We start from the raw sequence: 21608 nt of genomic DNA, 5'->3' as shown, positions 1-21608 counted from the left end.
ATGATGAAGGCTGCTTCCACTGACACTGCAACATTAGCCAGTACATTACAATGTTAATTGTAACTTCTTGACAACGTTGAATCCATATTGTTGTTAATAAAAATGATTTTAAAAGTACTATGCTTACTGGGTTTTTTTCCTTACATAAAAGATTGTGTGGGGTTAGCATGTACCAGGCAAGAATTTAAACTTGCTTGCTGTTTTCCTTTTGAAATTTTGTATTTTTATTGAACGGACCAAACTGGAATTTAGCTAGAATAAAATGCACACAAACCAGTCTGATAGGTTCAGTTTCCGGTTACCCTTTACAGCAGAGTTTACTTCATGTTTCAGCACCTTTATTAAAATGAGTTTGGAAGTTATTATTACCTTCCCTGTTAGATAAACAGTAATTGATTCGGGATCAGCAATCAGGGGCCTGTGCAAAGAGCAGGATTCCTCAGGGAAGGCTGATCTGCTACTTCAGTTTAACTTGAGGCCTAGTTAAAGCCCTTTCCTCTGTGTTGAATCATGGAAGTTGCTCTAGAATGATACTGCACCATACCTACAGCCTTCTTTCCTCACTTTGCTCTTCCTGCAGTCCTGCTGAAGATAAGCTTTACCATTTGAATGTATTAAATCTATAGCACCTGTTCTTGTGGTGAAGTCACTGTCTCTGTGGAGGCTTCAAAACAGAGCATAATTTCCATGCACAGACGACCCCCTACGTCTGTGATGAGTGAAATCTTGGATATTGAAATTTGAAGATGCAGTCTCCAGAAAGGCAGATTTTCCATGTCCGCCATTGGTACCCATGGGCTATGTAAACACTACCAAGCTCTGCCTAAGAATAAACACAGGACAGGAAAAAAGTCAAACATGTATGCAGGCTCTTCTTCTATTAAAACAGGCAATCTTGCTTCATGTGTACATAGACATAGCAGGGAAGTGTCAGAAGGCAGCAGTGCCAAGTTTTTCCTTTTTGAGTTACCCTGCAGGTCACAACAGCCAGGCACAGGTAGTCATGTCACCCATAAAGACACATACATCAGTGTTCACCATTCAGCTCTGTACCATGCCTAAAAGGAAAATTTCAAGCCCTTGCTAAGCAGACATTCAGTGTAACTGAAGCTTTTTCTTTACATTATTATTATTTTTTCACTGTGACCCTGGGCGAGCAGTGGCACAGGTTGCCCAGCGAGTTTGTGGAGTCTCCATCCTTGGAGATACTTATAAGCTACCTGTACAGTCCTGGACAACCAGCTCTTGGTGTCCCTGCTTGAGCAGGGGGCTGGACAAGATGACCTCCAGAGGTCCCTTCAACCTCTGCCCTTCTGTGATTCTGTTTGCAATATTAGTTTTAGTACCTTCGGTCAAACCGATATCTTCATTAAAGCATCATTAAACCTTAATTTGAGTTTAAATATGACTTCCCTAAAAAATTCAGGCTGCAATGTATCAGCATGACATTAGCCTAGACACCTAGCAAAACCGGTGCCACCCTCCCTCCCCAGCCTCCTTTGAGGCTGCCTGCCTTCTCCCCCTGCACCCTACAGACTTGGGCCTTCCCACACGTTCAGGACCGACTTCTTTCCCTCCCTTCCTAAAACACCGCTGCCTCCCCCTCCTCAGTGCAGCCCAAGCCGGCGCAGGAGAAGTAAGGGAGTGAGAAATCAGGACTTAGGACCCTGCAGCCCTGAGCGCGGAGCCCGCGAGAGCTCAGCCCCGGACTCAGCAGGGACGGTCATAGGTTCTCCCCTCTCCGAGCCAGCCAATCACTGCTAGAGAGCTGCCCGTCCTGGCCAGTCAGCTCGCTCCTAGCCTACAGCGCGGTAAGGTTTCGCATATGGTCAGCGGCGGCTAGTAGGGCTGTTGGCATGTCTGACTGGGACACGGGCAGCGATGAGGACGTCGGTACGGGTCAGCCGCCATCTCCTCCTGGGTGCCTGCGCCAGCCGCCGCCTACCCCTTCGCAGAGTCACGCCTCCATAGCGGGCGGCGGCGGACGAAGGAGCGCTGAGTGGTGGCGGGAGGATGCGGCGGCGGCGGCAGTGGCGGCAGTGCCCGGCCTCGGAGAGGAGGAGTGGGAGCCTCGAGGCGCTGAGAGTCCCCTTGGCGCAGGGAAGGCGGCGCGGCAGTGGCGGTCCCGAGCTACCGCCAGCCAGCATGGTGACGCCGCGGAGCCCCTTTGCTTCCACCTCGACAGCGCCCTGGTCGGAGCTCTCATAGGTAATAATGGCCGCACACCCACACCTCGGGCGCTTGGCCTGCTGAGGTAAGCGGGTGGGGGAGGAGGAGAGGAGCCGGCCGCCGAGAGGTTCGTTCTTGTGGGCCCCTGCCCGTCCCTCTGCATCCTGAGGAGGTGCACTGCTGCCTTCTGCACGGAGGAGTGGAGCTCTCCCACTCGCCAGGGTAGCTGAGTTTTTCCTCCTTGAAGTTGTTGGCTTGGTGTCTGCTTCTCATAGCCAGCAGTGTAAGCCCCTCTCGTCTGGAGGAAGAACGGTTCTCTCTTGAGGTGATTTTGCTGCTCTATCTGAGGTGCTTTCACACACAACCCCCATGCACCTTGTATTTGGCTAATTGACACATAAGTTACCTGCATTTCCAGCAGTTTGATGTCACAGGTTGTTTTACTTATGAATGCAGGTACTCCTGTGAAGGTCTCGGGGTTTGGTCACAACCAAAATGCTAAGCATTTACCATGCGTAGTTTCTGGCAGTTTGGCCTGAATCTCTGTAACACTTAACAGTGTATCTTTATTACAGGTCGGGGTGGAAGTAAAATAAGAGAGCTTGAGGATTCTTCAGGTTCCAGGATAAAGGTACCATGTTCTGTGTGTCATTAAGGCCTGGACTATGTTGTGAACGTGATTGGTTTTGCTTTTGTGTAAATCAGTTAATGCAGCAACTTGAAGTGTGCTGCAATAGCTGTAATAATTCTACTGTTTTACGAGAATTGGTGAAAATGAAGTGTAATTGAGGGTGTAGCTTGACTTGAGAAGCTTACTGATACTCTTCCCCTAAGTATGCACTTATTACCTTTTTAGAAAGGAAAAGGCACTTTAATTCCCTCAGAAGTTGAAATTCAGGAAAAAAAAATCTAAGACTGTTTTAAGTATATATTTCTATATAAAGTTTGTCATTGTGGTGTTAAAAAAACTCAGTAAGGTTTTATGAACATAGGTGATAAAGGGAGCCTATGAAGCTGAAGTAAAGATTTTTGGCAGTGTTGCTGTACAAAACAAAGCCAAGATGTTGATTGATGATGCTGTTACAAGATCTGGACAAAACTACAGTAGAGGTGGGAGTGAGAAAGGTAAGGAATTTGTTTAGGGATTTGTGTGTTTGGGATTTGGGGTTTTTATGTTATTGTTCGGGGGTTGTTTGTTTAAAAAATACTGTGGATTGTCTTTCCATGCATTTGGTAGTTTGATGGAGTACTTTTATATTATTAATATACTACTGAACTGAATTAACTTTCACCTTGTTTTTGGACAGTGGCATACCTGCTTAAAACAGAAATATGTAGACATCCTCCTTTCTTGGTTGTGAAAAGTTTCCCCTTTCAAATGGCCAGACTTCTGTGAAAATGAGTTGCTGTGTGTTTTCAACAATTTAAATGAATGCAGAATGTTAGACTACTTGGTATCTTGCATTATCAGTCTGGTTCTCCAGAATACAAGCATTTGCTCTAGTTTAAGTTTTAAAGTAGTATCTGTGCAGTATTAAAGCCCTGTAAGTTTTTATGAATGTATAAGGCAAACATACTGTTTATAGCATGGGCAATGCTGACTTTTTACTGCTTTCATGGCAGGTTGGCATTTAAGGTTTGGTCTTGCACATCATGCCTCTCTTTACTAGGCTTTATTGTCTATAGTTATGTGGATTTATAAGTAATGATTGTATGTTGAGATGCTACTTACTGGTATTTGTCTGTGTGCTCCCAATGACTTTTTGTACAGGCAAACTATCCATGGCTGTTGATCTGAGGCACTGATGAGGAAGAAGGGATCTGAGAGTTGTGTTCCAGTGTTAGAATAAGGAATGGGGTAGTTCTGAGTTTTGAGTTTAAAAGTGCCACAGAAGGTGAATGTTTCAAGAGGCTAGGAATAAAGTTTCCTTAGTATGGGTTACTGTGTTTTCCATGTGTTTCCTGCTTTTACATCAATACATAATTGTGTTGCCATTTATATCTTCAGTGTAAAACCTTTGTGAAGTGTTAATCTCGTCAAAAAAGAAGTATAGAGTGTAACTGCACCAGGACTTCATTGTGGTGTCATTGGATACTTTAGAAGTAAACCTTACTTTTTGTAGCTGTTAAAAATAAAGCTTTCTGTCTGCATATCATCTACTGGTTCGCAAGTTTTTCAAAAGCCTGCTGTACAACAAGCCTTATAGCTGGAGGAGCAGCATTTCAGAACCTGTTGCCACTCTTTTTTAAGTAGCTGAAGATGTTGAAATGCTTCTTTTTTCTTTTTTTTTATTAGAACTGCATTTGTACAGATTTTATTGATGTTTCAGACTAAGATCTAAGAAAGAATTTTCTATTTAAATGCTTCATGTCTATTAAAAATTACTTGAGAGGCCATACAATAAAAAAAAGAAAATAAAGTGTTTGTTTTGAGGGGGGTTTCTCACTTACCCTGCAACAGATTCCATGAAACAGCAGCTTTTTCACAATAGGAAAAACCTTGGACACTATCAAGCCTAAAGATAACCCAACGCAATCAGTGATTAACTGGGCCTATCTTCGAGAAAACAGAGCTAAATATGAAGCGATGAAGTGGGCAGGTTAGTTTTAAAATTTCCGTTGTATTAGTACTTGTCTTTATGTAATAAATCTGTTGAATGTGTAAATGTTTTAATTTTTGCTTTGAGATGTTGGAATCTTTCAGTGTCCAAGTTAGTTAAGTATTTGCAATGAAATGACCGCATCAGCATTTCTCAGCATGGTCATGGAGGACCTACATAACCAAGTAGTTCTTGCTACTCAATTAGTATTTTGACTTCACCCTTTACAGTGTTGTTTGGTATGTGGCTGCAGCAGAAAAAATGAGACCTCTAAATACAAGGGCATATAGTGACAGGAAGGGATTCTACAGGTACATAGCAAACAAAAAGCAGACTAGGGACAATGTAGGCTCCCTCTGGAAGCTCTCGGGAGAACTAGCTACACAGGATTTGGAGAAGGCTGAGATTCTGAATGACTTCTATGCCTTGGTCTTCACTGGCAAAGGCTCTGACCACACCACCCAAGTCTTGGAAGGTAGACACAGGGACTGTGAGAATGAAAACCCTGGGCCTGCTGTAGGAGAGGATCTGGTTCGAGACCATCTTAAAAACCTGAACATGCACAAGTCCGTGGGACCTGATGAAATCCATCCGTGAGTCCTGAAGTAGCTGGCGAATGAAGTTGCTAAGCCACTGGCCATCATATTTGAAAAATCATGGCAGTCAGGTGAAGTTCCTGATGACGGGAAGAAGAGAAATATAACTCCCATTTTCAAGAAGGGGAAATTGGATGACCCGGGGAATTACAGACCAGTCAGTCTCGCCTCTGTGCCTGGCAAAAGCTTGGAGCAGATTCTCCTGGAAGGCACGCTAAGGCACACGAAGAACAGCAAGGTGCTTGGTGACAGCCAGCATGGCTTCACTAAGGGGAAATCCTGCCTGACCAATTTGGTGGCCTTCTGTGATGGGGCTACAGAACTGATGGACAGGGGTAGAGCAGTTGATGGCATCTACCTAGACTTATGTAAAGCATTCGACACTGTCCCACACGACATCCTTGTCTCTAAATTGGAGAGACATCAATTTGATGGATGGACCACTCGATGGATAAAGAACTGGCTGGATGGCTGCACGCAAAGAGTTGTGGTCAATGGTTCCATGTCCGGCTGGAGACCAGTAACGAGTGGTGTCCCTCAGGGATCAGTGTTCGGACCGGTCTTGTTTAACATCTTTGTCACTGACCGGGACAATGGGATTGAGTGCTCCCTCACCAAGTTTGCCGATGACACCAAGCTGTGTGGTTCAGTTGATACCCTGGAGGGAAGGAATGCCATCCAGAGGGACCTCAACACACTTGTGAGGTGGGCACATGCCAACCTCATGAAGTTTAACCATGCCAAGTGCAAGGTCCTATACCTGGGTCGGAGCAATCCCAGGCACAGCTACAGGTTGGGCAAAGAAGAGATTCAGAGCAGCCCTGTGGGGAAGGACTTGGGGGTGCTGGTCGATGAGAAAATGGACATGAGCTGGCTTCAGTGTGCGCTTGCAGCCCAGAAAGCCAACCGTATCCTGGGCTGCATCAAGAGGTGCATGACCAGAAGGTCGAAGGAGGTGATCCTGCCCCTCTACTCTGCTCTTGTGAGACCTCACTTGGAGTATTGTGTGCAGTTCTGGTGTCCTCAACATAAAAAGGACATGGAACTGTTGGAACAAGTCCAAAGGAGGGCCACGACGATGATCAGGGGACTGGAGCACCTCCCATATGAAGATAGGCTGAGGAAGTTGGGGCTGTTCAGCCTGGAGAAGAGAAGGCTGCGTGGAGGCCTCATAGCAGCCTTCCAGTATCTGAAGGGGGCCTATAAGGATGCTGGGGAGGGATCCTTCATTAAGGACTGTAATGACAGGACAAGGGGTAATGGGTTAAAACTTAAGGAGGGAAGTTTAGATTGGATATAGGGAGGAAATTCTTTCCTGTTAGGGTGGTGAGGCACTGGAAAGGGTTGCCCGGGGGGGTTGTGAATGCTCCATCCCTGGCAGTGTTCAAGGCCAGGTTGGACGAAGCCTTGCGTGAGATGGTTTAGCATGAGGTGTCCCTGCCCATGGCAGGGGGGGTGGAACTAGATGGTCTTAAGGTCCTTTCCAACCCTAACGATTCTATGATTCTGTGACATGCGGGAATGGCTTTACACTGGAACAAGTTGCCCAGAGAAGCTGTGGCTGCCCCATCCCTGGCAGTGTTCAAGGCCAGGTTGGACAGGGATTTGAGCAGCCTGGTCTAGTGGAAAGTGTGCCTGCCCATGTAAAGGGGTTGGAACTGGGTGATCTTAATGGTCTCTTCTAACTCAAACAATTCTGTGATTCTATGAAATATTATAGTATGTGTTAGGAGAAATTACTTTAGAACTTGAAATGCAGACAAGCAGTTCTTTTGCATGTACTGAAGTTTACTTTTCCTGACTCTTTAAGACTTGCCTCCAATAGAGAAAAACTTCTATAAAGAATCATCAAGAACAGCATCTATGTCACAAGAAGAAGTGGAGCTGTGGCGGTAAGACCTTTTCTATAGGGAATCGTCTGTTTTGCAGGAATTGATATTAAAGAATAAAGCCCATAAAGTGGATGATAAACTACTGAGACAGCAGCATTAATGGTAGGGTCTTTTAATAACTTGGAACTTTTTCTTAGTAATTAAACAATATTTACCAGATGAGATTATATTAGTTGCTTGGAAAATTTCTCTACAAGTGTTCTATATGGTTGACTTTCAGAGGGGAAAAAATAAACCAGACAGTTCAATGGCCTTTGGATATTCCTTACATTTCATGAGACAGCATGTTCCCGTTTTTTAGGTCCTTCCAAATGTGATTGTTCACATCTTGAATACTTCTTGGCTGCCATTTTCTTCTCTGTATATTTTAGTCAAATACTGTCTTCAAAACAAATTTCAGCTTCTGTTACTGTTGCTTTTCTATCTGTCTTATCTTGTCTTTCCAAGTACATCCTGGTGAATATACACCTCAGTTAACTGTATCCATTCATTTTGATCCAGAAATCTACATGATTACTTTTCAAGAAAATCAGATCATCTGTTCCAAGTGACTCGGTTCAGGCAATGATAAGTTTCAGTACTTTTCAATAGTTCTAATGAAGTGGGTGAACATTCTTAAAGCATTACCTTGTATTACTTTCCTTTTTGCATGGTGTCTGGTTTTGGTTTTTTTTCTCTTGCATGCCCATCAGGGAAACCTTGCCACAATGAGTAAAGTATGAAACTGATGCCTGTTTCTTTAAAGTATAGGTATGTGTTATTGTTAGAGCTAGTCAAGCACAACAGAACATTTTTATGTAGGTTCAGAATATGCATTGAGGAAGAGCACTTTCTTGTGAGATAAAGGAATGTTCTTCCTTTTTCATCTAATCTGTTTGCTTAAAGACAAAACAGTAATTGAAAAAAGAAAATGTATTTTTTTTAAACATGAGAAAAACAAAAATTACTCATGTTTTTCCTAGCTCACATCCTGCTTGAAGTAAAGCTATTTGATGAATAGAATCTTCAGAAGAGTACAGGGCTGGAATGAAAATAAATACCTCTTAATTGGGGGGAGCCTTGGAACCTCAGTGTTTAGTGTAGCTTTTTCTGTGCATGTTGCAGTTTGGGTTTTGGTTGTTTGGTTTTGGGGATTGGGTTTTGCTTGGGTATTTTTCTGAGCTTGTCTTGCTGACTACATTCTTTTTTCTAAACTATTGTTTGTATTTTACAGAGCTTCCAGAAAACTGCTCTGAAAGTATTTCAGGAAGGCTTTTGACAGAACATAGGGTTCTGACAAAGAAGTCCAGTCCATTCCTCTGAGTTCTGGCTTGTCTTTAGGTTTAAAAACTTGACACAGTTGTCTCATTTGTAATAGAATATAATTGAAGCCTAATATGACAGGACTGCAGTTCATGTTAATAACAATATATAACTTCACAATAGTCTTTCTTAAGAAAGAATGGTAATTGATGCCTCCAGGAGAAGTGTTTTTGTAGAAAGGCTTTCTTAAAGTTAGAATAGTTATAAGTCTCATTCAAGAATCTGAACTTGGAGGTTTTTGTTTCAGGAATTAAAAAAGAATCAGAAAGGCAGTCTTTTTTGTTAGCTCTATTTTCTCAGATAATGAGACTTTAAAGCAATTGCACTTCTTTAATTCTATACAGGAAAGAAAATAATAATATAATTTGTGATGACTTAAAAGAAGGTGAAAAGCGCTCCATTCCCAATCCTGTTTGTAAGTTTGAAGATGTATTTGAGCATTATCCCGATATTATGGCTAATATAAAAAAAGCTGGTTTTCAAAAGCCTACACCAATTCAGGTATGTCTTCAATTTTGATGACTCTAACTGAAGCTTTAGAGAAAAATGCATTTAAGTATTTGTTGTTTTATGTTAGTCCCAGGCATGGCCAATCATACTTCAAGGACTTGATCTTATTGGTATAGCACAGACTGGTACTGGGAAGACATTAGCATACTTAATGCCTGGATTCATTCACTTGACTTCACAACCAATGTAAGGATATGCTTGAGTTGTTTAGCTGTGGATACTTTCCCCTGCCCCTACCCTTCATATGATATTTTTTTAGTAAAGCTAATAAAATTCATATAATTGTATGATTTATAACCTGGTGGAAAAAGTACCAAATTGGTTACCATAGATTACATTCGCAGTGCAGTGAGAAAGTCTAGAACACTATGAAAACATTCAATATCAGGTGTGATGGATTTTGTCTAGCCTTATACCCACATTCTAGAGCTTCTTATTGCAGATCCAAAGATCAGCGTGGGGGGCCAGGAATGTTAGTCCTTGCTCCTACTCGAGAACTGGCTCTTCAAGTAGAGGCAGAATGTTTGAAGTACACATACAAAGGAATTAAAAGGTAATCTTGCTTCTTAAGTTTCGTTTTTTTTTCCCTACCACTTGTGGTTTAATTCACCTACTAAAATAAGGCATTCGCTAAGAGAGGAGGTGAAGGTAGTAATTGCAGAGTTCATATTTTCCTAGTTTTTTAGAATGCCTGTTTTGACTACTGTCATAGTGAGAGTCTGTTTCTTACATAGTTGGAGTTCTCTGCATTGTAGCTTTGTTGCTTCTTATTTTTCTGTGTGGACAGCTGAGTAGAGTTTGGCTGTCTCCTCGGCACCTTGCTGTTAGGTTAGTTGTAGACAGCAATAAGGTCTTTCCAAGCCTCCTCTTCAGGCTGAACAAGCTTCGTTACCAGCTTCACGTAATCCACCCCATCTCCTTTACCTTCTTGGTAGCTGCCTGCTGAACCTGCTCCAGTATGAATATATGTGTCTTGTAATAGAGGCAGGGGGTAAAAAAACTGGATGTTGTGCTTGAGGTGTCATCTCACAGGTGCTGAATAAAAGAGAATAAAGAGCGCTTTCAACCTTCTGGCTACCTTCTCCGTAGTGCACAGCTGGCTTTCTTTTCTGTGGCATTACATTGTTGGATAATGGTCAGTTCCTTACCCACCCAACTCTTTTTGTGCAAAGCCATCTTCTAGAATGTTGGCCCTCAGCCATGGGATAATTCTATCCCCATCTTTGCTTTTGTTAATCTTCATGGAATTCCTGTCAGCCCATTTCTCCAGCCTTTTGTGGCTTTTCTGAATAACAGCTCTCTACTGTGTTGACTGCTTCCCCCCGTTTGGTTTCATCCACAAACCTTCTGAGAATGTACGTCTTCATTTAAGCTGTTAAACAGACATTACTGTACTCCAAAACTTAACTTTCAGGGCTCTCTGATAGCTTTGTATAGCATTCAGAATTAGTCATCAAATACTGAGATGTACATTCTGCTTCCTTCTCAAAAATACTGATGAGTTTTACAGAGCACATTGAGTTTGTGTGAGTAAGCCCGATACCTTATTGAGTGCATTGATTGTTTTAACAAAAGCATGTCTGACTTTTGATGATACTGTTTAGAAAATCATGCATCCTTTCATATGTTCATCTGGTTTTGGTGTGAATATCTTCAGAACAACCCAAAACATACTCGTACACCTTCCTCCCCTTTGTGATTGCATTCACTACAGTTTCAGCAGAGAGGTATTGCTGAACTGCTGAGGGAGGATCATTCAGTGTTAAGTCCATTATTTCCTGTGATACTGTAAGTCACACTTACTGTATTCCTTCCTTTTGGTAATACCTGATGATGCTTTGTAAAATAAAGCAAAATGGTGATATTTATTTGAAAATGCTTTAGTTGAACCTTAATATGCTGCTTCTGTAAAACACTTTGTTTTTCAGTATTTGCATATATGGTGGTGGGGACCGAAAAGGACAGATAGACGTGGTTACCAAAGGTGTGGATATTGTTATTGCTACTCCTGGCAGACTGAATGATCTTCAAATGAACAACTTCATAAATTTGAAGAGCATAACGTACCTGGCAAGTAGCTGATATGGACTGAATAATGTACCAGTTGGGTAATGGTTGATTTGGTGTGAACTTAAGCTTTAATGAAGTTTTCTTTGAACTTTTTAAGTCTTAAATTTATGATAGGTCTTAACATTGAGATTGGTGTTGGAGAGATGATTGGTACGTACCGTAATTGCATTGCAGATGTGGAATATTCCCTAAAAAAAAATAAAACAGGCTTCTAGTACAGTAAGCATTTAAAAGATGCTAAATTTTTATCTCTTGTCAAGTTTGATGTTTTGAAGCAAGTTTTGTCAGGATCAGTTATTAATGGATGAAATGCCTTTTCGAAGTTTTCTTTTCCTTTTCTTGTAATGGTTACCAGTGACTCATGTTCTTAGAACTTGTGCAGCAAGCACCAGAGTTAGATATTTAAATGTTTGCGTGTCTGACTTTCTTTTGATCTCAGGGAAAATAGCCATGTAAACATCATTATGAATCCTTATGTCTTCATTTAATTCTTGCCTTTTTCTGTGCTGGACGCTTAAATCCATTGCTATTTTGTAAAATACTTAGATGTATTCAAATTATTTCCAAGTTATCTGTTTAATTGGTGGCATTTAACAATGTGCCCCGCTTTTCCTCCCTTCTCTCCACCCATTCCCCTCTAAGGGTTAAATACTCATGCTGAGAAAAGTTAGCTCCAGTTCTAGTTAATAGTTGTGAGCTTACTGGCAAGGCCTGTGGTGGTATAGTATCATTAGGGAGAAAAAAAAAAAGAATATTATTGGGAGACATGAGAGTAGTTTCATGTAGGAGAGTAACATATAATTACTAAGGAGGAAAGAAAAGCCTGAGAACCTTCTTTCTGAGAACTGTAAGAACATCAGTAATCTTTCTCTGCCAAGGTGGAGTACAGTCATATTACAAGCACACACTGCTTTCTAAAGCAAAGAATATATATGTAACCAAAACTGGATGTTTCAGTATATGCAAGGTATACTGTAGTATGATATTAAGTTTGATAGCTAAAAATAAGCTATTTAATTGAAAAACCTCATGATGTAAAGCAGGAGAACATTGTTTGTTGTACCACTAGAAGTTAAATATTTTCAGAAGATTGAAACCAGTGCAAGGACTGTGATTTGCAAAGTGGTTGTCTCATGCCTAAGACTTTTTGGAAATGCTGTGCTTCTTTAGGTCTGTTTGAAAAGCTGGACATCCAAAATGCTCTTTTTAATGTTACTATATCTTTTTCCTCATAGTTTCTTGTACTTTTAGATATATAAGATGCTTTCCATTTCCATATCTTCATTTATCAATCTTAAGCCCCCCCCCCCCCAAAAAAAAAAAAAAAAAAGTTTCATTTTGCAGCCTTATTTCAGAGAAAAGAGAGTGGTATTAGATTTCAACTTTAACACCTTTGATGAAGAATGCTGTTCATTCAAGAGGTTCTTTTACAGTTTTGATTTAAAGACACTGAGTCTTATGAATGCTCCCAAGGTGCACAAGTATTATTTGCTGATATAATTGTTTTCCAAATGACTTCCAAGGTCAGAAATCAGAATACAATTGTTTGTTTAAAAAAAATAAACAAAACCCCAAACTCTGTTAGAGTTAATTAGGTTTGAATATAGACCGTACATAAGGTGAATTGGAGGCAGAGAATTTGTCTTCTTGCCTCACAGAACTGTCAAGTTGTTGCAGTCTTGATTCAGTTTTTTAGGAACCTATTTATTCAAGATAGGCTGGGTTTTATGATTTCAGAAGAAAGACTGGGAAATCATCACATACAGCCTTTTGATTGTTTGCAGTACATGTCATTTGAAGATTGCTTTCTGTTCTGCTGTGTTTGATATAAATTGCTATTCATTCATCAGTAATCTAAGTGATTTTTTTTCTTTTGACCTTATGCTCATAAAGCATAAGTAAGGAAATTGGAGTTGTGCATGAATTACTGGGAAGCATTTAGGGGAAAGTATATACTGAAAAAAACCCCACGTGAATTAGGGCATAGAAGGTAGATTGGAGTAGTTTTTTTATTCTTCAAATACAAAAACTAGTGCAAAACTTATTGATAACTTATTTAAAACAGAGGGAAGAAAATAATTTTTACATGAAGAACTGGCTTGTTAGAATTTCTTGGCAAGAAGCAGAACTGAAATAAAAATATTAACAAGTACATATGTGTAGATAACATGAAACCTAAGATTATGTCAGCTGGGGGAAGATCTATCTTATAAATCAGGACCTGGCTGTGAGGAGAGGTATTTGGAAAAAATATAGTGCTAATATCTATTTTCTGTATATTATAGTCTTTGTTCTTTATTAAGTAGCTATCAGAAATAAGGAAAGTGAATTTCAACTACTCTGAGATGGCTAATATGCATACATACTTTTTTTCTTCTTTCTTTCCAGCAAAGTATCAGTGTGCTTAATAACTTAGAAAACTGCTGCTGCTGCAAGGGGCATAGTAGACAACTCTGTATACAAAATTAGTGATGTTTCAGTCCTGCCACTGTATTAGAATCCAAGTAGTTAATGAAATCTCTGCAAGTCCTTTGAATATCAATTTCAGAGATTTACATAGATAATATACTAAAAACCTTGACTAGAATAAAACATCTGAAAAGAATGGATCAGCAAAATTGGGACAGAATGGCATTATCATCAAAGTCTTATGCTTCCACATAAGTGACTAGAAAATGTCAGTACGTAAAAGTGTGAGCTGTATAACTTTGATTTATATAAACACTATTTGAAAATTAAAGGGGAAAAATTAAAATTAAAGGAGCCAGTCTTCTTCCTTCGTATAAGACTCTGAAAACAGCCACAAGCATGCTTGTATATGAGAAAAATAAACTAGTTCCAAATAATTTTACTCAGGCCTTCATCTCACTTGTTCTCTTTTGGTTTTTTGTGCTTTGGTTTTGTTTTGTTTTGCTTTACAAGATGAAATGGGTTTGAGTTTTGTAGTGTCCTAGTGTGAGCCAGAATGTAGAGTCTGGCTTATTTCCTACTTCTGATGAGAAAATAAATTGATAACTGATATTTTGGCCTAGTATAAGATCTATATCAAGTTAGAAGTGAGATTTGTTTTTTTTTCCCTTTAAATTGCAAAGTGAAAGTGTGGGGTGTCTATTTTCGCATTTTTCTGCCCTCCCTTGCATTTGGTTGGTTTTGTTGTTTGCTGTTCTTTTAATACTGTGCTTAGTTTTAGGCACCAACCAAATTATTGTTAAACAGTTGTTTTTTCCTTCAAGTGCTCTCAAAGGTGCTGTGGATTTTTTTTTTTTGGTTTGCCCACAAATATGTTTCGAAATGAAAAGGCTTCAAGGAAATCAAAGAGGTGAAATAGAAGTTGAACAAATTTTGCAATACATTATGGATTGGATTCTGCAATTAAAACTGATACCATTAAAATGGTCTGCTCTGTATTGTCTTGCTGAAACCCTTACCTGAGGAACTAAAACTTGTTCTGAGCAGGTTTTGGATGAGGCTGACAGGATGTTGGATATGGGATTTGAACCTCAGATTATGAAAATCCTGATAGATGTGCGGCCTGACAGACAAACTGTTATGACAAGGTATGGAAACATAATAGTGCTCAGTACTTAAACACTGTAAACATCAGGACTTGAATAAGTTAACTTTGGAATAAATATTTCAGTTTTATTAAAACTTCTACCAGCCTAAGTGGGAACTTTTATGGTGCATAATGGCATCAGTTTTCTTTCCAGTTCTGTCTTAATGAGTCATTTGATAATTTTATTTTATTTCATTTCATACCCCTTTTTTGATGTTTTACCTCAACTACAAAAAAAACCCCGAGATCTTCCTGAAAAGGAACGTGTCCTGGGAGTGCTAGAACTGCTGTATCAATTTGAAATGCTAACTTTGACCAAACGTGTATCCTAAACTTCTGATCAGTGTCTGTACAGTCTGTACCTGGATTCATTTAAAATTTATGCAGCTTTTGGGATCTTAGCAGTAGAATATCCCAACAATAAATTTTCTGCTGTTCTAGAAGTTAGAAAACTACTAGGAACTTGCTTGTTAGGTGTCACTGAAATACAAAACTCACTTTTGGCTTCATTAGAAAGGCTCCATAACTTTTGCCTGTACTTTTAACCTAGAAAGTTATCTTTAAAGGTTGAGTGCTGTTTACTAATAAGATGATTTCTCAATGTTATGTAAGCTCATTACTGTTACTGCATCTTCAAGTGTTTCACTAGTGTATAAGAAAAGAAAGAAGAATGAGATGAAATTAGTGAGCCATGTGTTGGTTTTTTTTTTCTTCTTTGCTTCCTGTTTAGTGCTACTTGGCCTGATGGTGTTCGTCGCCTAGCAAAATCCTATTTGAAAAATCCTATGATTGTATATGTTGGCAGTCTTGACTTAGCAGTAAGTTATATTTTTCCTATATAAGAAGAAGAACCTACAGTTAAACCAGGAAATATTTTGCTTGCAACCTTAAAATCAATCCAAACTTTCAAAACAGTAGCTCCACATTATTCTTTTTAAAGCAAGTAGGGAAGAACTTTGTTCTTCTGTTTCTGTAACAAGATCTTGAAGTCCTAGATCTTCAGTAGAAGACGGCACAAGTGACAAGTATCAGTCAAATTAACACTTGAATAATGTACTTCGGAGTGGCACATGTTCTTGCCTGAATCCTTACTCTTGCAGTCTTCACTTCTGTTTCTTAATTACTTTTCCTTGTGAAGATCTTTATTCTAATGCTTACAGATCCTTACCTGGATCTGTGTTTCTTAACTACTGCTTTCTCAAAACAAAGTGAAAGCTCTATACTAAACTCCTGGAAAGCTTTTGTCTAGAGCAGGAACATGTATGTGCATTACTGTAAGAACTGTCTTCAAAGTCCAAAACTTCTAATATGTACTTGCATACTTGTCAGGCTTCTGCCACTTTAGTTGGCTTCAGTACCAGCAGAATTTACAGAAATGTTAAGATCTCCACATCCTGGTCCAGAGATTGCTTGAAGTTTGGCTCTTAAATTATGAGGTTTTGGTTTTTTTTTCCCCTTTCAGTTCCCTTTTTTTTTTTCTTTATGATAGAGAATAAGAAAACTTAGTACCCTGTACACTTTTAGGTAGAAATAGGGGGAAAATGTACTTTTCATCTGTTACTTAGCATGCCTTTTTGCTGTGTAACAGGCAGTAAATACGGTCGAACAGAGAGTTGTTGTTATTGCCGAGGAAGAAAAGAGAGCTTTCATGCAATGCTTCATTGAGTCTATGAAGCCGCAAGACAAGGTCATAATTTTTGTGGGAAAAAAACTTAAGTATGTAATCACTTCCCAGTATTACATCTCTTCACTGTTTTCTAACAGAAATACTGATAGTTTCTTAGTTCGCATAGTAATTACGAAGTGTAACAACTTTTGTCAACAATGGGTGGGTAGTAGTAATAGACTTATTTATTTAGTCATTCCTCCAGACTGACTGGTAGTTTCTATTTAATTTTTTTTAATGTCATTAATGGTGGTAAATCTCAATTTCACATAGTTAAAGTAGGTGTTAAGATTCTTGGTTAATGTGATGTGCTGCTTACTTCCATACACAACGTGGGGGCAGCACTCTTTTTACCAAACCTGAGCTTTTTGAGTGAACAACACAAAACAGTAATGTTATTTCTCTTATACATAAATAAAAGCAAAAATTTATGTGGAGCATAGTCTTGCCTTCATACTCTTTCATAATAAATATCAGCTGACCTAGCTGGGGTTTTGTCCTTTGGCACATGTTTAGTTCTTGTTGTCACATTATCTTTTGGATGTAAATCCAGATTCTGCACTTCTTTTAAGAACTGTTGTTTTACTTCACCCTAGAGCTGATGACTTAGCAAGTGACTTAAGTCTCCAAGGAATTCCAGTACAGTCACTTCATGGTAACAGGGAACAGTGGGACCGAGAGCAGGCTTTAGATGACTTCAAGAAAGGTAGGTTTGTACTAAAGTACTCATTTGTTTAAGCCCAGGTTTATAAAGCTTGTCATGAGCAGAACTTTGTGTATTTCTAAGTGCCATGTCTCTTCAGTACCACAGAAATTAAAACATTAGAAAGCTCTGAATGATATGGTTACTTTGTTAATTTGACAAGCAAACAAACAAAAAACAAAACAAATTGCTCTTCAATAAAATTTGGAATGTCTTAGGAATTAAAAATATTTGAGGCTTATTTTGTTTTTTTTAAGTCTCTAGAAAAGTCAGTATTATATTAGTCTGCAGAATGGTAAACTTAAGTGTCAAATGATGGTGCTTTCCGTGAAACAATTCTGTTTTTGATTATGCCAGTAGGGGTTATACTTTGGGGTTATGTGTTCATATGTTAGTAGAACAGAGTAGTCCTATGATAAGGATGCTAGCTGAGAATAAAGTTGTTGAGGTTTCTGTTCTTTTCACAGACTCTTTATATCAACTAGGTATGTTTCTTGCTTCTCCTGCACCTTGCTGTTCTTCTTGTGAAATACAAATAATAGTAAAATGACGTTTTGAGTGCTTACTTAACCACCTTGTATTTGAAGCTAACTCAGCATGACTTGCAACAAACATTTTTTTCCATTTGTATTAAGTGCATTGTATGCTAGAAATCCAATAGACTGGAGTATATTTTCTGTTTATTCCATAAAGTCCCATTCTCTTTCTGTTGTATTTATTTTAGGCAGAGTCAGAATACTGGTAGCTACTGACGTAGCCTCCCGTGGCCTTGATGTGCATGATATTACTCATGTTTTTAACTTTGACTTCCCACGCAACATTGAAGAATATGTTCATCGAGTAGGTCGTACTGGAAGAGCAGGGTAAATGTTTACAAGAAGACAGTAATATATTGTCAATACTTTATGCACTGCATAGGTGTTTCGTCAAATGCTAGAACTGCAGTTGTTTATATGGGTAGGAGAGTGAAGACTTCAGAGTCTATCAAAGTATGCTTTAGATAACCGTGCTTTATGTTTTGAAATTAGTTCACCGTTAAGCAAACAAGTTTTCCATTTTTCTGTTACTTCATTGAAGTGGATGGGAAAGAGGGATGTTTGAAAGCTGGTTTAAATGTAGGGAAAAATTACAGCTCAAAACAATGTCTGTGTAGGTATTCTGAAATGTCACTTCCTTGTTTGTCTCTTCATGAGTCACTGAGTTGTTTAGTTTTCTGGATGGCCTGTTGGGAAAAACATGCATAAATTTAAAGGTTTCAGATGTAGCGTGGTGTTAGGACTTTTGAATGCTGTTTTCCCAGGTAGGCACAAGTGTGGCTTGTTTGTTTGTTTTTTCCATTATTTTTTTCTTGTGCGTGTGTTTGTTTTAATCATTTTATGAGCACGTATCTCTTCATACTTAAATATGTTGTCTTTATGCTAGGTTTATTGTCTAAATTAGTTGTGCTTTTGCTCCATTTTAGGTGAATTGCCATATTCTGATCTTTATGAAAAGTTGTTCTTTGTCATGTGCATAGTAAATACTCAAGCCAGTTTTTACTTACCAATTCAATAATATTGGCTGTAGTACAATTTATTAGTGTATAGGTCAGTAGGAAGAGTTTAGCAGCAGTCGTTTTGGAGATCAACAGTCATTTCATTCCTTGTTTAGACGTACTGGGGAGGCAATAACACTTGTCACTAAGAATAACTGGAAGTTTGCATCTGAGCTGATAGAAATTCTGGAAAGAACAGACCAAGTAAGAATACATCTTGCTGGGTAAGATTTATGTTGGTTCTGGGTTACGAGCTGAAACGATTCATGAAGGTCTATGCCTACTTACACTTTTCTTGGTGAGTGCTCATAGTGCCTCAAACAAAAAATGGGTTAAGTCTCTCTTGTCCGTAGCTGTATTTTATCTTACAGATTAGTCCCAGAAAGAACCAGGAACTTAAAGCCTTCCACATCCAAAGAAAAAGTAACTAACGTAAGCACACATGGGGTCTGCATAGGATTAATAGGACCTATTTTATCTTGTAGTACTTTATTCCATTTGTATTTCACTTCTGGATGCATGTTCTTATTTGAAGGTGTAAATACCAACAATATTTGTATCAGAATCTCTCAGTTTATTATATCTGGCAGTTGTGATAGTTGCGTGTACTTTTCCAAGCTATTTTTCTTACAGATGTATGGGAAATATGACTGGAATTTGATTTTTTTGTTGCTTTGGGTTTTGTTTTTGTTTTGTTTGTTTTGTTTTACTTTATTTGGGGGGATGGGAGTTTGAGTACAAGCTGAATTGCTTTTACCTAGGATCTGTGGTTGTTATTGTGGATGCTTACTCGAACTTTAACTCGAGTTAGAACTTCACCTGAATCTTCTAGTTTACAACTCTTTGAAGGATGTTATGCCACTTACTACGAATGTGAGAATTCCAATTAGTTTGAATAAACTCTGTTTCATACTGCATGAGAGGATCTGATGCTAAGAAAGGAAATCATCCAGTGTTTCAACTGGAAACTAGCTTTGTCTCATTACTTCTCTCTCTTGATACAAGTCTGTAGTGATTTTCAGCTAGAGAGATGCATCATTTTTCACTTTATTTTTAAGCAGTGTCTAAAACTGAGTCCAAATAGACTGTTCCATATGCATCCTATTGCATGGACTCCTGATAGCCAGGGCAGTTGTTTACCAGTAAGAGCAATTCAGCACGTAAAATATCTGCTAGCAAGCTGACGCTCATGCCAGCTTAAGAAAAATTGCTTACAGCAAATGGCAAGTATTGCTGAATTATGGCAAAAGAAGTGGAAACTGGAGGAACATACTGCCCTGGCTGCATTCTTCACCTGTTCAAGCATTGTCAGGTGTAGGCATTTCTAAGGAGACTTGAAAGTGTTTGTACTGTACTGCTTGTGCTGCATTTGTGCCAGTCACAGGGAGACAAACCACAGAGGCTGAGCAATCACATTAATGCTGTGCTCACATGCACTGTGTGAGCTTGCTCTCCGATCAGGAAACTGATTCTGGGCTGGATATCCCTACCTGCTGCATAGTTACATGCTGTAGCAGATAGTCAAACCAGGCTGGCTTTGGTAGATGAGTGATCCAAAACCTCTTCTGTCAGTAGACACTTGTACTGCATTTTGCAGCAAACATTGCATTAATGTCTGCCATGACAGTGGAGTTGGACATTTTTTTTTTCATCTGTTCATCATCACCGACATACACTTCTGCCTGAAATACTTGTGTTTTAATTAGCTGGTTGTATGCTGTTGTCAGATAAGGTGATCTGAGTATAAATATGTCATTGAAAATCCAGAGACTCTGTGCTGATTATTTGTAAGTATATTTTTGAGTATAATTTTATGTAAAAAGGCTTCTCTATGGATCTCTACAGAAAGACAATTTGCAAAATGACAGAGGCCTGATAAATAACAAAATCAAGTTTGGGAGCACACAAATCAATGACTTTTTTGTAAAGTAGGGTCTAAAATTTTAGATTTATATAAAACTGGCCTTGTTCTTGTGCTACTTTCTTATCAGATTGTTCCGAATGAGCTTATTGCAATGGCACAAAGATACAAAGAATTTCAAATTAGAAAAGAAATCGGGAAGGATATACGAAGACCTCAGAGCAAGCCCTCAAGATAACTGTAATCCCCTGCAGTAAGAAAAGAGTAAGTGATTATAGTTAGTGCTAGCCTCTATGGGCTTGAATTTAGAAGTTGCTTTTCTCAGTTGATTGTTTTCTGTACCTGTCCCATTTAAATAAAATGTGTTTTAAGAAGTGGCTTAGAAAAGAAAACTGGTTTAACTTCATACAGAAATAAATCTAGTTTTGTGCATGAACACTATTTTCACTTAGGAAAAATTAATTTCATTTAAAAAGAAAATATTTTTTCTTGTGATGTGCGTAATTTATAAAGTCATTATCTACTGGTTAAAAAATAAACACCGTGGCTTTGGTTGTTGGGTTTTGGGTTTGTGGATTTTGTTGGGGTTTGCTTGGTTTGTGGGGTTTTTTGCTTTGTTTTTTTGGTTAAATGTATTAATATAAGAATGTAAAATACAATTTTTCTTTTTATTTTCAGAGAACTGGATTAGTGAATGTAAGCAGTATTTGTCAGCATGGCTTCAAAATGCTGGACTTTTGCATTGATACATCACACTTCCCAGTGGCATGCAGTTTTTCCAAAGATAACTTAGTTATTTGAAAACTGTTGTTTGCATTAACTATTTGCTGAAGCAAGTTTGGTTTGGTTTTTATTTTAAAACTTAACACTGAAAGACATTTTTGTTTTGATGTGTCTCTAGCTTTTTTTGAGAGAATTCTACATTTCTTTTTAATGGAGGAGAGCGTAACAAGAAATACATGTCCATGGCTAACTGCTGAAAAAAAAAGCAGCTTTTACTCTTGTTATCATAGATGTAATTTTCTTGCTTAAGGAACTAAACCAAGAGTTTACTAGAGCAGTGTTAACAAAGTTATGAAGAAAACATAGGTTTGAAAGTTCGGATAAAATTCATTTGAATTTTACATTTGGATTTGGTTCTGTCACACA

At 38.8% G+C, this 21608-nt stretch overlaps 1 protein-coding gene across 3 annotated transcripts; it reads left to right on the top strand.

The window, feature by feature from the left end:
* Window positions 1-2147: 2147 nt before the first annotated feature.
* Window positions 2148-21028, top strand: DDX43 (DEAD-box helicase 43). 3 transcript variants are annotated; one of them, XM_057418827.1, is made up of 16 exons: window positions 2148-2208; window positions 2745-2800; window positions 3162-3294; window positions 4662-4769; window positions 7176-7257; window positions 8904-9060; window positions 9137-9255; window positions 9512-9622; window positions 10998-11139; window positions 14596-14696; window positions 15426-15513; window positions 16284-16411; window positions 16958-17067; window positions 17789-17927; window positions 18715-18802; window positions 20590-21026. In XM_057418827.1, exons 3-16 carry the CDS (start codon window positions 3231-3233, stop codon window positions 20695-20697), a joined length of 1545 nt encoding a protein of 514 aa, XP_057274810.1. In that variant the 5' UTR covers window positions 2148-2208; window positions 2745-2800; window positions 3162-3230; the 3' UTR covers window positions 20698-21026. The 3 variants fall into 3 exon arrangements, with proteins under 3 accessions (XP_057274810.1, XP_057274809.1, XP_057274808.1); XM_057418826.1 differs by lacking the exon at window positions 2148-2208 and adding an exon at window positions 2323-2341 and having other exon boundaries at window positions 18715-18822; window positions 20590-21028; XM_057418825.1 differs by lacking the exon at window positions 2148-2208 and having other exon boundaries at window positions 2527-2800; window positions 18715-18822; window positions 20590-21027.
* Window positions 21029-21608: the final 580 nt, after the last annotated feature.

Source organism: Pezoporus wallicus, unplaced genomic scaffold (assembly GCF_028554395.1).
Source record: "Pezoporus wallicus isolate ANWC-B61680 ecotype Strahan unplaced genomic scaffold, APGP_CSIRO_Pwel_v1 contig_4901, whole genome shotgun sequence".
Classification (NCBI taxonomy): Eukaryota; Metazoa; Chordata; class Aves; order Psittaciformes; family Psittacidae; genus Pezoporus; species Pezoporus wallicus.
The sequence above is the reverse complement of the archived record's forward strand: the minus strand, read 5'-3'. Positions and strand labels throughout refer to the sequence as shown.

What these genes read in the sequence shown, in the direction of transcription:
- DDX43 (XM_057418826.1), top strand. Translation starts at nt 3,231, where the DNA reads ATGTTGATTGATGATGCTGTTACAAGATCTGGACAAAACTACAGTAGA. An exon ending in TAGAGGTGGGAGTGAGAAAG is followed by an intron (nt 3,295 to 4,661) that starts GTAAGGAATTTG and finishes TTTTCACAATAG; the next exon opens with GAAAAACCTTGGACACTATC. An exon ending in GTAAGAATACATCTTGCTGG is followed by an intron (nt 18,823 to 20,589) that starts GTAAGATTTATG and finishes CTTTCTTATCAG; the next exon opens with ATTGTTCCGAATGAGCTTAT.